This window comes from Sphaerodactylus townsendi, linkage group LG02, assembly GCF_021028975.2.
Source record: "Sphaerodactylus townsendi isolate TG3544 linkage group LG02, MPM_Stown_v2.3, whole genome shotgun sequence".
Classification (NCBI taxonomy): domain Eukaryota; kingdom Metazoa; phylum Chordata; class Lepidosauria; order Squamata; family Sphaerodactylidae; genus Sphaerodactylus; species Sphaerodactylus townsendi.
This window is the reverse complement of record NC_059426.1, coordinates 87,130,485-87,144,223: the sequence shown is the minus strand read 5'-3', so window position 1 is coordinate 87,144,223 and position 13,739 is coordinate 87,130,485. Positions and strand designations below refer to the sequence as shown.

At 38.4% G+C, this 13,739-nt stretch overlaps 1 protein-coding gene across 2 annotated transcripts in view; it reads right to left on the bottom strand.

Annotated features, from left to right (window-relative positions):
- Nucleotides 1–13,739, bottom strand: part of COPB1 (COPI coat complex subunit beta 1) — a 35,293-nt gene that overhangs the window by 19,901 nt on the left and 1,653 nt on the right. For both annotated transcript variants that reach the window (XM_048484842.1, XM_048484841.1), the window contains exons 2-12: nucleotides 12,376–12,519; nucleotides 10,016–10,245; nucleotides 7,620–7,789; nucleotides 5,154–5,268; nucleotides 4,895–4,987; nucleotides 4,161–4,298; nucleotides 3,269–3,388; nucleotides 2,911–3,018; nucleotides 2,673–2,819; nucleotides 1,820–1,965; nucleotides 642–738 (exon numbers count right to left, since the gene is read on the bottom strand). In XM_048484842.1, coding sequence (XP_048340799.1) covers nucleotides 642–738; nucleotides 1,820–1,965; nucleotides 2,673–2,819; nucleotides 2,911–3,018; nucleotides 3,269–3,388; nucleotides 4,161–4,298; nucleotides 4,895–4,987; nucleotides 5,154–5,268; nucleotides 7,620–7,789; nucleotides 10,016–10,245; nucleotides 12,376–12,466 — 1,455 coding nt within the window. In that variant the 5' untranslated portion in view covers nucleotides 12,467–12,519. The remainder of the gene's footprint in view (nucleotides 1–641; nucleotides 739–1,819; nucleotides 1,966–2,672; nucleotides 2,820–2,910; nucleotides 3,019–3,268; nucleotides 3,389–4,160; nucleotides 4,299–4,894; nucleotides 4,988–5,153; nucleotides 5,269–7,619; nucleotides 7,790–10,015; nucleotides 10,246–12,375; nucleotides 12,520–13,739) is intronic.

The window sequence follows — 13,739 nt, the reverse complement described above, 5'->3', positions numbered from 1 at the left end:
ACAATACGCAGTATATAAAAGCATCTTCAAGAAAGTAGAAGCAGTATCCTTAACTGATCTCAAAATACTACACTTAGGCCCCTCCTGCACAGCAAACATATAACGGGTTGTACTCGGGATAAAGGAACCCGTTTTCCTGCTTTCGCATTCACATGAATCCATGCAGGCAGCAATTGGAGGCCATGCAAAAATACAGGTTGCTGTCGCATCTTTGCACAGAGACATGCCTTTTTAAAAAATACCTTCCCACACATGTGTAGCTATGCAGGCATGCATAAATGAACCCCGACAGCCATGCCGATGTCCCACAGTACGACCAGCTGCACCTGCATAGATACGCAGACGCAAGCTGCAATTTTCAAAAAAAGAAAAGGAAAGGGAGACAAATATAGCTCCTCTTGCCTGGCTACAGCTGCAACTCGGAATTTTGAAAAGGATTAGTTCTTTAGTGATTTTCAAAAAACCCGTGTTGGGGGAAGACTCATTTTGGGAGCAGGATCTGTGCCCCCCCCCCATGGTTTTTTTTTGCGTCATACACCCATGTTTATTGACCCATGCAGAAGGGACCTAAATTTCAGAAATTTAATTCTCTTTTTTTAATTTTATAAAACACACAATAACTTTTAATGGGCATCACATACCTCTCCTAGTGATCTACGAACTTCGGTCATTACACTCTGTATATCTTCCTTTGTATTGCAATATTCTCCAAGGATCCAAAGTGCTCCTCGATAAATTCTACAAAGCAATGCAATTTCATTACTGAAAAGGATAAAGGGTTTCCTTTGTACCCTAACGGATTACAAAAAAGCAGAAGACATCTCAGCTGAGAGGAGTTAAGACAAAGCCTACTGAAAGTATATGTTGCTTAGATAAGCAGCAAATTGCACCTCTATTATTTGCCAGGTACAAGAAGAGGGGCCAACTTCTCCTTCCACCACTCTTTCTTTCCCAAAAGCAGAATAAAGTTCTACAAGAATTTTGGAGATGTACAGGATTTCTACAGAGGCAAATCTGACCGCAGTGGAAACAGAGAAACAATATAAAAACAGGTAAGCAGTTACTAAAAACAAGGATATAACTGGGGTAATATTTTTTTACTTTGTTTGGAGCCCCACCATGCTCCCCAAGATAGCATATGTCAAATCAGTGCACACACATCTCAATTTCCCTTACAGGTGTTCCTTGAGCAACTTACATTGCTTTAAAATTTTTAAAAGCAAGATCCTTAGTTTTTAGTAAGACAAATATGAACAGATTTTTGGCCTCACCATGTTATATTGAGTAAATTAACTGTATAGCTCAGGGGTAGGGAACCTGCGGCTCTCCAGATGTTCAGGAACTACAATTCCCATCAGCCTCTGTCAGCATGGCCAATTGGCCATGCTGACGAGCTGACGGAATTCTTCTAATAGCTCAGGGGTGGAACCTGCGGCTCTCAGATGTTCAGGAACTACAATTCCCATCAGCCCCTACCAGCATGGCCAGTGGCCATGCTGACGAAAACTGATGGGAATTGTGGTTCGAAAACATCTGGAAAGCAGATTCTAATTCTTCTCTAACATTCCTGATTCACAACATATTCATTTCTGATTCCAAGGCATTCACGTTTGACAAAGACTTGGTCATCAGTGCTGGTATACGATAAACACGATGGCAATAAAGTTGACAGTAACAGATATAAACAATGAGATGTACATTAACAGTTTAACTCAATTTAAAGGAATTCATACATTTAGAATTTTGGTCCAACCTTGGAGGTATAAACACTCTTTAAATATAAGGAGGAGCACATTACTGAGTTGTATGTTCAACCTACTTGACAGATTTAATAGCATGGAATACTTCCAACATCTTTTCTACGATAAGTAATCTGAGATTATCAAAACGCTGGATGGCTTCACGCACAAACTCCAATACGTCAGCAGCTGCAGCTTCATTGTAATCACTGAGGAACTCCATCAGCTAGGATAAGAGTAAGCATGAACAAACTGTGGTATCATACAATTTGAAAGAAAATAACTCACACAGATGCAAGAAATAAAAGCAAATAAGATTTCTGCCAGAACTACTGAAAACTTCAGTGGTCTTTTAGGCTCAAGTTTTTTTTCTGATAACATCTTCCTCTGACCATTGTTTGACATAGCAAACTGGACAAGAGGATGTTCAGGGATTATTCACCAGTACCTTCTCATTGCACAGATTCCATTAAAATAGATAGACCTGCACCAGGACGCAGAAGGTCATGACTTGTTTATAAGAAAATCCCAGGAAACTGAATCTTTTTCCAACTTATAAAAAACACAGAGAAATTTTACAACTGACATAAAATTTAACAATTCATAAAGTTGTCTTGCCGTATTGGACATTCAATCTCTGAAGCAAAACATGCATGACAACATATTAAGAGTTGCTTCTTTCTCCTTCCAACTGTCTATGCAACTATAGCGCCCCCCTCCCCTTCATAAAAATAAATGAGAAACAGCAGTTAATTGACAAATCAGTTAAACTAATCTGGGCTAGGAAAAAATGTCCCATAGGCATTTTTTAAAACAAAGGGAAAGATCTTGAAGAATTAGTTCGGAACTATAGAGGTAATCCAAGGTAAATTGATAAAAGCAAACTGTAAGAAGAATTTTGGAATAGTGAAAAACATTGCATTATTTACATACCACAGGAATGACATTTGCAGCCATGTCAGGAAACCGAACACTACAAGAATGTAATGTCCGAACAAGTAACTGTCTGTATTTATCTGTGTCTTCATGCTCTGTCACATTATTTGTTTTAATCACTTCTTTCTTCAAAACTATCACCAGCTAAGGGAATTGGGGGGGAAGGGGAGAGCAGTTATTGATTATTGTAATCTTTTTTTCTTGAGAAAGGAATACAAAAGATCCCATATTTTACCTCTTCTACATTTCTGGAGGATACAAGATCAAGAGCCAGCTGCAGAGTCTTTTTGCGTACTTCCAAATCTGGAGTACTTAAAACTCTCAGTATGTCCATTACCAGATCCTGTAATAAAATATACTTTATTTGTAATCAATTTTGAAAAGTGCATTTTTTTCTGCAAGATTAAGACAACAGTTTTCAAATGCCAAAAGGGAACTATTTTGCATACTAATATGGGACGAATTACATGATGCAGAAATACATGTTAACGAAGTACTAATTTTTGAAAAAATGAAAAGCAGCCTTCCTTAAAAAGATTTACTATTTCATTTCCATAGCATTATACTGTAATTTTATTTTACTGCTTCCTTACTTGTAAAACTCTTTCATGAGCAGGATGTTCCTTGAGTTCAATCAAGCGATCCAAGACAATAAGCTTCACATTATTGTCACTTTCTTTAATAATTAGGTCAATGTAGCATTGAGCAGCTGCCTTAAATTAAAAGGATGAAAATTCTCAATAGTAATATAAAAAAGTATCAAAATGGGGAAAACATATCTGTAGAATGAAAATATTCCTTTAGTTAAAAGAAAGATTATTTTTCAGTAACTGTAATTGTGTTCCCATTTCATACTTAAACCTAAATGTTTGAAGCAAGAACTTCAAGGAGTATTAAACACAGTCTAATCAATGTATAAAACACTGCAAATTCCAAGTTTTACAGGGGGAAGTCACTAATCACCTTTAAACTAATAGAAGGTTTTACAAACTGATCAGCAATTCAAACCTGGAGAACTAGCATGAAACTAAAAATGGCCATCAACTCTCTACCAAGAACTATCCAAGTGGGTGCTGTGTGGTTTCCGGGCTGTATGGCCGTGTTCTAGCAGCATTCTCTCCTGACGTTTCGCCTGCGTCTGTGGCTGGCATCTTCAGAGGATCTCTGAAGATGATCCTCTGAAGATGCCAGCCACAGGCATGGCGCTTGAAGCGTCAGGAGAAAATGCTTGCTCATGCAATACAACCGCCAACTCAACACTCCAAAGTGATTCCGGCCGTGAAAGCCTTCGACAACTATCCAAGTGTTAGCATATTAATTAAAACATGATTATTCACACAATGTTCATACCCATTTGCAAATCAAGATACAGACCTTTGAAGAGAATCTTAATAATTTAGATTTATAATTCACAAATCTTAAGTCTGTAATACCGAATGTATCCTACTGTGCAAGATAGTGTAACAATATAATTCATTTCAGTACCTTGATTGCTGTTGGCGCACTGGAGAGTGTAACTAATGTTCCTGCTGCTTCGTATTTTACTGCAGGACTTGAAGACTGCAGTAAATTGTAGATACAACGAATAAATCGTGCTCTTTCTGATGGATTAGCATGACAAACCTAGATGAGAAAGTTTTAAAATATTAAAGGAAGAGCAAGCATTTTTAAAAGAAAACAAACTAACTGCTGCTTAGCCTTTCAAATGAGTATATATTACAGTAGACGGTGAAACCTAGGAGTGGAGATGAACATAGTAAGCCCACAAATGTATTAGCAATAACCAAATTTAATATATTACTAATTTAAGTCTCTTTCAAAATGTGTCATATTCGAAAACACAATGAGTTAGACCTTTTTGAACTGCAAAAAGAGCTCAGCTTTGGAACAATTATTTTCCCCCAATCATTCCCATAAACTGCAGCCCTCTAACACATGAAAAGGGGTTTCTGGGGGCCAATGCAGCCTTGGTAACAGCACAATATGCCGATGCACCCACACTCAGCTGGCTGTGTGGAAACAGCCTGTCATCCTGTGAAAGGACAAAAATTTAATCCACTAGTTTAAAAAATCTGGCATAATGGATTCTAGTCCACATAAGCTCTTTTCCAGTCTTCCAAGGAATTAAGCAAACTACTGGAAGAACAACAGCTCACTTAAATATCTTGTTTAGACTACACTTCTTTCAGAGAGAATGTACATTTCTTTGTTCCTTGTACCTTGTAGATTAGTTCCACAATAACCAGCTGGAGAATATCACCAAACGTCTGGACTTGATCAATGCAGGTACTCAAGTAGTCCAAAGCTCGATCCTTCAGAAATAAACATGAACATATTTCCAAGTATGAGTTTTGCTTTTTCATAATTCTTAAATTTAATCACTGTTCAGTTTGCCAGAGACTTGGCAGCCTACTTTTTCAATAGGTGATTCGTACCAAACTAGTAAAAAGGAATCCAAAATGAACAATTTGTTTTTACCTGATCTGCATGAATTAGCATCATGAAGGCATTTCTTTTGCAACTTGCATCCTTCTCATTCACCAGAAAATCATGGATCAGTTCAGGGGCATCAGGTATTAGATGCTCAAAGTTTCTTTTAAGAGAGAACAGGCAAAGGTCACAACTGTAATACCCAATACCCCACAACTAAAACTAAAACAGCACATAATATGAACGGAGCAGCACTCATTTTCATTTTTCCATTTGTCTGGACACAAGTAAGGCTTATTATATTGCAATCCTGCAGGAATAAATTATTAACTCTCCTCTGAAACAGTAAATAAAGAGAACCATTAAATAAATAGGTGAATCTTAACAATGAAACTACACCAAGGCGATAATGATGATGATGAAACCACAATGCAAACACCTGGTGATCCTATTAAGAGAATCAACTTAAGAAAATCTTTACTGATGATAATGTAACAACTATTTTTTCTTAAACATAAGAAGTCATCTTTTTATAACATATAAGCTTTACAAAAAAGTTGACAGAAATAACAGAAGACTGTTAATAAGAAGCAGCACATAAAGGGGGCTATACTTTCCATTAAAGTTAACATGAGACGGGCAGCCTGATCCAAGCGGTGAGGTGGGCTGTGGTGCAACTGCACTGCTGCTCCCAGAGAGGCTTCCTGGTGACGTGAGGAGGTGTGCAAAAGAAAATAGCCTTCCTGCAGCCGAGAAGCTTCTATGGGACTGAATGGATTTACGCGATCCAAAAGGATTTTATGCATTAAGTCCAGCTTCCTGCCACCGACATAAACTGGTGAACAACTGGAGGAAGCCAACTAATGTTGGCTCCTCCCCTGGACCCCCCTCACTCTGCTGGCAGCTGCAGGGGCACAGGGATACTGGCGTAGCATCTCACACTGTGTTCCAGTGCCAAGGGAGGACAGTGGCAGCTGCATGCCAGCAGTTCTGCTCATCTGTGGGGGTAAGTGCTCTGTGGAGGGCATTACCACCAACAGAAACCTGTGCCACTTCCAGTGGTGGATTTCCCCCTTCCTCGATTGGGCAGGAAATGCTTGTATTAAATCCTTTCTAAAATTTTACATAGATTTATAATCTTGGGGACCAAAACTTTAGCAATTTTTAACACATAACTGATCTGAGTGACTTGGTACTAATTTATATCTTGGCAGGTCCAAGCTACACACAGATGAAATATACTGGAACATATTAAGATACTAACTCACAACATCCTGTACCTGTATCAAACAAAGATGATTTCATAATGAAGCAATTATCTATTTTTCATCCCTAACAAAAGAAGATCACCTTCCAGGTCTACAGATTTCTGTATTTGTGAATGGATACCTGCAGATTAGTTTGCAATATTGTTTTAATGGGCATCATAAAGATCAGATGAATGACACTTTTTGCCATACCTGACTTCATCATATATATACAAACTACCAGCCCAATGCTGGGGGTGGGAATGGGCATCAGCACAGCCCATTGCCTCAAAAGAGGTTTGTGGAGGTGCAGCAAGTGAAAAAACAGACAAAACTCTGTTCCCACTTCAAGCATCCTATGTTGCACCTGTGTTTTTGGTGGCGGAAGTCTACACCAGCAAAAGGGGGCATTCTTAGGCTGTAAGGTCTGAGAAAGCTGACTAAAATCAGCTCCGCCCCCAGGAACACACCCATAACTGCTGGCATGGGCTCCAACACTAGTAGAGTGCAGGTGTGTGATAGCATTTGTGCCCAGACGAGGCAAAACCATGTGACTTCCCATCACGAGCATAGATGCCACTGATACTGCATAGAGTGCGCTTTATACTAGCAATGGGGTCTCACCAATTCCACAGCCTTTTCACACACACAATGCTGTGAATTGTACAGTAAATTAAGCTCACTCTCAAGCTATAAATCAGCTTAGCATAAGAAAAGAAATGGGCAACACTGCATTTTCTGCCAGAAGTAATAACCAAATCACAATCATCTAATCATAATAAATAAACTACGGATTTTAAATAATTTTGCATTTATTAACATTTATTACATTTATTACATTTTTCTTTTTTTTTCTTTTTCTTTTTTTTTCTTTTTTCTTTTTCTTTTATGTACACTGAGAGCATATGCACCGGAGACAAATTCCTTGTGTGTCCAATCACACTTGGCCAATAAAGATTCTATTCTATTCTATAACTGAAGATAAGATTTTATAGTCTTAGTATTGATAGTGTAACTAGTTTTCCAAAACACAATTAGTAAACAATTTGGAAAAAATTAAAATACTTAGAAATCAGGATGGGTAATTACTAAATGCCAAGTGCTATAAAATCAAGTTTAGGAATCGCAAGAGAGCCCTCCATTGCTATTCTAAATAGGCCTAATACACTAAACAAGAAGATATGCAAACATTAACATGAATTTTGCCCTGATGATGTTTAAGTTATCACTTGGGAATTTGAGACTTCAGTAAATTCACAAAATTTACCTGTAAATGGTATAGATTGCAAGGACTGCATTTCTGCGCACATAACTATGACGATGTTCCAGACATGCACGAATAGCAGGCATCAAGGGTTCCAGTAGTTCTGCTTCTTTGAGCTTGCAGAGAAACCGCAGAGTAGACCCTCGAATAAATTCATTTGGATGTTGAAGATCCTGTGCCAATGAAGCCAACATTTTAATTTTTCCAGAAATCAAGCATTACCACATTTCAGCCCTCCTAATCTGAAGAGACAACACAATCTAAAATTAACTATTGCTATTACAACAAATATTCGACTTGGATCAGAAGAGTGGTTTTTGGGAGGAGGATGCAGATACTGTGGCTGACAAAAATCACTTACAGTTCTAAAAAGCTTCAGTCAATTGGATGGCTTTTAATTAAAAAATAATACAGATGAAGAAGACAATTTATCACATACTGATTATTTATTTATCTATCTATCTATGTTTTGATGGGGGTGATGTGGTTTCCGGGCTGTATGGCCGTGTTCTAGCAGCATTTGTGGCTGGCATCTTCAGAGGATCTGATAGTGACCCATACTGCCTGGAAACCACACAGCACCCCAGCGATTCCGGCTGCGAAAGCCTTCGACAATACATTACGCTTTGATTTTCTCTCTAGTGGGGACCCAAAGTGGCTTACAACATCATTATCTGCTCCTTCTATTTTATCCTCACAACAATCCTGTGAAGTAAGTTAAGCTGAGAGGGAGCCAAGATTGGCCAACGAACTTCTATGACAGAATGAAAATCTGAACTTGGGTTTCTCAGACCCTAGTTCAACCCCTATACTATGCTGGCCCTTTTTGTAACTATCCACTTAGTATGTTTTTATCCCAGTCTTCCTTCAAGAAGCTCAAGACAGCAAATATGGTTCTCCTTCCCCATTCTATTTTCTCAATGACACTGTAAAGTAGGGTAGACTGACAGAAAGTGCCCGAAGGCCTCAAGTAAGTTTTATCACACAGCAAGGATTTGATCCTGGATCTGCCAGATCCTTGTCCTTCCCTTCACCATCACACACTGACTGCTGTTATTTAGAATTGTTTATGAGAATTGTCTCTGTTACAAGCCTGGATTCACTTGCACAGGCAGGGTGGTCCTCAGCTTCTTTCCAGGCTGTGAAAGCTGCTTGACAGCATCTGAGAACCCTCCAGGCCAGCAAGCAATGCAACTATAACCCCCATCCCACACATGCATGCACACACAAGGGGAAATCACTTCTGATGCTGTTCTGTGCACAGGTTTATTAAACTCAAGTCCAGTTAAGATTTTTATAAGAATGTTAAAATTGTATCCTGCATGGTACTTCTTTGCAAGACCTTGCGCAACTCAGTAGCACAGATATATGACCAGCACTCACTTAAAAGCAAGTATTAGTGTATATAGCCCTCATACACAGAAGATGTGAAATTTTATAACCTAAAATCCATTTGGTGTCCAAAGACCCATGGAACTAGTTGATAATTAAAACACACTAATAGACTAAATTAAGCAAATAATTAAAACAACAGGGGCTCAATTACATGCTGGACAGCATAGATATTCTACCATCAGGGTTCTCAAAAGTACACAGGGAAGGAATTTTGATAGAAGTCTGACCAGTTGCGAAGTCCTTTGTGACTTTGAATATCAGTCCAGATTCTGCCGATGTCTTGACTGGATTATAAGGCAAAATATTGAACTACCTTAGCCTATATCACAATCTAATCAGAGCGAATATAGTATAGCTGTTAAGTGTGGTTTAAAACCCCACTGTGCGGTGAGGTTCATTGAATGACCTTGGGACACTTCATTCAGTCTAACCTAAATCAGTATAATTGTGAAGTTAAAAGGTAATAGGAAAGGGACCATGTATGCCACCTCAAACTCCTCAGGGGAAGACCAGGATAAAAGTCAAACAAGTAAAGGTAGCATATACAAGCCACGTTTCTTCGTTCCATTGTGTGGCCCCTATTTTGGAATAAGTGTTGCCTGGGGTTTTTTAAAGTAGCTATTTATAAAATGAATAATCACTTCTAGTTTCTCAGTCTGGGAAAAAATATCTAAGACCCTGTTTCAGAGGTGAGCTGTTTCTTAATATTCTGATTGGCCAGTTCAGTTTAGTGGTAATAATGTTACCACTATAAGATGAGTGCATAATCCAGAAACCCACTTCCTTTAGAATGAGAATCTACGGAATATATTCTAAGAAGCAGATAATAAAACACATATATATTAATCTGTTGGGAGAAAATATTGGTATCCTGCATAGCAACTCCTACATACATATACAAATACTGGCCTGTTCGAACATAAACTTTTTGTATTAAGAACTTTCAGGTATTATTCTGATTTGTCACATACTATAGGATATGAATACGTGTGTAAAAGATTAACCTTTCTGTAAGCATCACAAACAAGGATCATTTCTTGCAATAGTCTTCCATCTGGAGTAGTCTTGGGAACTATCTCCCAAAAAACTAAAAGCAGTTTTTTGATGGTATGGTCTTGAAGTGGCAGAACAAACCGGATAATAGTCATCAGAAGTCCTGGGAGCTTTTCACCATTCAGGATCATGATGATTACTTTTTTCAAGGCTTCAGTCTTGGACTTCACGTCTCCTTTTTCTATTAAATAAAGTAGTAGAGTTTAATATAAAATTAAGTGCAGCTCATGCTAACATATCAAAACTTTGCTGCACTGCAGACCACTGTTCTAACTTGCCCACTTTTTGAAGACCAGCAAAGTCACTTCCATTATTATCACTATGTCAAAGGATGCTTGAAAGGCTTCTGAACTAAAGCTGAGTTTTTTCTGCATTCTCAGATAGATGTACTGTGCAGTTATGCAACAGAATGAAAGGAAAGTGACAATGCTGCTGGTAGGGATGGGCACTTCAAAAATCAATATAAAAGTATGGCAATATGTACATGAAATTCTCTGAATTCTTCCTTCCTTCCTCTCTTTCACTGCAAAGATGCAAAAGGATCTTTGTAATGGAGTTACCTTACTTTTTAACAAATGAAAGCTGGGAATTCAGATAACTTGGTATATACATTGCTTATTCTGTTATAAGGATACAACACTATTCATTTGCCTACTAAATGTTCTTAAAATGGCAGAGAAGGAAACAGCCACTGTAACAGCCAAGCTTCACAGAAGTCCAGGAGCTCACCAGCCTGCTTGCCATTTTCTAGCTGAAGAGGCAGGCTCTGCTGCCTCCAGTAACAACAGAGGGGAGAAACCTTCAACAGAAACAGTTCTGGAATGGTATGTCTGGGGTCAGTTCATTAACATCCATTTTATAATTAAAAGGGCCATGACTGGAGGCCAGACTATCAGTTGTTAGTTGGTGTCTGTCTTCCCAACTAGCAATTGTTTCCCAGGCTGGCTTCTACTTTTTCCATCCCCACTCCTGTGCCTCCCTAAATATACTCCAAATTCCAGAAGAACAATTTCCTTGTTCCCAGAATTTTGGGAGGATTTTGCATCATTCTGGGTGCCTCTGAGCCAACCCAAGATTGCTGGATAGCAAGTTGGAATTATCTTAATTGCATACCCTTCATGTCACTGAGATGGTTATCAGTGAAGACAATTCTATTCAGAGAAAACTGACATTTTTACAATCACTGCATAATGTGCAAAAGCTGCAAACCAATGACCACATACAGAGTAGTAACATTTATCTGCTAGCAGAGCCTGCACATCCCCTTTACCTAATTTGTCCTCTACTGCAGTGGCAGAAAACAATTTAATCTGTCATTAGCACTGTGTGCTCTGTAAAATACTTTCATTTTTATCTCTTATTTTTGTCATCTCAAAGACCACCTGAAGGTTCATTGCAAACTATCAGCAATCCACAGGCTAATTATTTTTAATCTATGTACTGACATAAATAGCAAGGTTTCGTACAAAGAAAAAGGGACAGCACAACACTGCATGATGTCGAATAGTCATTCTAACTCTTTTTTTTATCCAGAATAATTGAGGCCTGCTCACAAGTTCTTTATTTGTCAATCAAGCACAAAAGAACTGCACAGACAATATACAGTTTGGGCACTGAACTCCTGACAAGCTTCTGTGCAACTAGCAGAGTTCTGAAAACAAGAGAATCTGATTGATTTTTTTGCAAGTTCTAGCTCTCATGAGTGCACAGGAAGTTTTACAAAAAGAATGTCAAAATTAAATAAGATCAAATACCTTGATTACGTATCAAAATGTATCAAAGATAGCACCAATCCTCCCCTACATTATGGAATCATGAAACTAAGTATATATGAATAACAAATCTGATTGTTTTCATTTTGTTCCTCTCCCACAGCTTTTTTAACACTGTATTTTCAAAACTGAAATTAGTTTTTCATAACTAATGTGCAGTCTAATCCTACGGGGGAGGGGCCAGGGGAGGGGGTGTGGTGCCACATCAGTGTGTTTGCCCCTTCTACTGGCTTAAGGGACACCTCTGCTGTAGGAGAGGGTACAGGTAGTGGTGGCTGGGAAACCTGGAAACAGGGCCGCCATGGACTTACCTGGTGACCAATCTTTATTTGTCAATCAAGAACAGGGGGTGGGGGTGCTGGGGCATTCCCAGGGGCTAAGCTGAATATAGTCAGCTTCCATCTGGCTGGCATATGTCCATTCCCCAAGCTGCCTAAAAGATCTCTGCCTCATATCCTCTAATATACCATTCTGAATGCCATATTGACAGTACACAGAATTAAATATATGTGAGAAAAAAGTCTTAAAATTTTACGTACCCAAGTCATTTTTTAAGCTAATTTCCGATGGTGGCTCCGAGTCCATCGGAACATTAATCAATGTATAACATACATTTTCTGCAGCTGTCATTGTGTTTCCTCTCAAGTGTTGCCGGAATGAAAGAACTTCTCCAAAACACCACACTAAAAAACATTTGGTTAACAGAGACAATTTATTACCACGTTTTTACTTGAAGATTAAGATTAACTTCCAAAACTATTAACAAAAATGTAAACTATTTTTCTCTACAACTGACTGAAGTACTTACAAATACATAGGGAACTGTATAGAAATACTGTCACCCAGTACTGAAACATCAACAACCAAGCTTCAACTGAACTATGCTAGTAAACTCAAAGGAACTGGTCAAATGTACAAAAAAACTGCAATCTTAATTGTCTTAATTACATTTAGTTGGATCCGACAGTTCTTTTTCATTAACAGCAGAACGTCCCACTGACTCTGTTGTTAGAGCAATGACAAGCCTTAATTTATGAACAGTAATGTTTAAATACAGAATATGCAGTTGTACAGTATTGTTATTTAGTGGTTCTACAGATATAGATCTACTATTAAACAACAGAATGTATGAATTGAGAACATACAGGCATCAAGACTGGCAAACACATTTGGCTGTATTCCTTTCTGAAGAAAATTAGTATGGTCAGCTTCAGGTAATCACTTTAAATCCACAGAAAGTTTAGCTCAAAAAAAAGAATAGAACAGTTAAGTGAGTCTATATTTTCTATACCCTTAAAAATCAAAACCAATGACACAGCTTTAGAATGAAGTATTCACATTTGTTCACCCAAATGAACAATGCACTAATCCATGAACTCAAGATGGATTTCCTTCACATTTTTCCCCCTTTCCCATGTAGCCCAGAAGGACTTCGAAATGCACTAATAGAGAGATATACATTAACTGCAGTGCTCCTACTGAAAGAATGATATGCAGAACAGAATATTGAGGCACACTTCCACAGCTGGGTATTGAATATACACCAAAGACCATGGGAAATGTGTACGGGTATTCACTCTTTCACTCATGGCAACATTGTGAAGCAGGTTTGGCTGAAAGACTGATTAGCTTGGGTTCCCTAAGTCTGCTCAGTGACCAAATGGAGCTTTGATCTTCCCAGTCCTAGTCAGATACTCCACTGCACCATGAAAATTTTGCACTTTCTTTGATTAAAATCAAATGTTATCCAGCCTCCCTAAACCAAAATAGAATCTCACTTAGCTGAACAATTGTATCATGAAGGAGTGACAAATGCACACCTATTCACAATTCTACCCACAACAAAATGGCTGATGGTGATTAGAAGGTAACTCCTCCATGTCACAAACTGCACAGTGGCAGC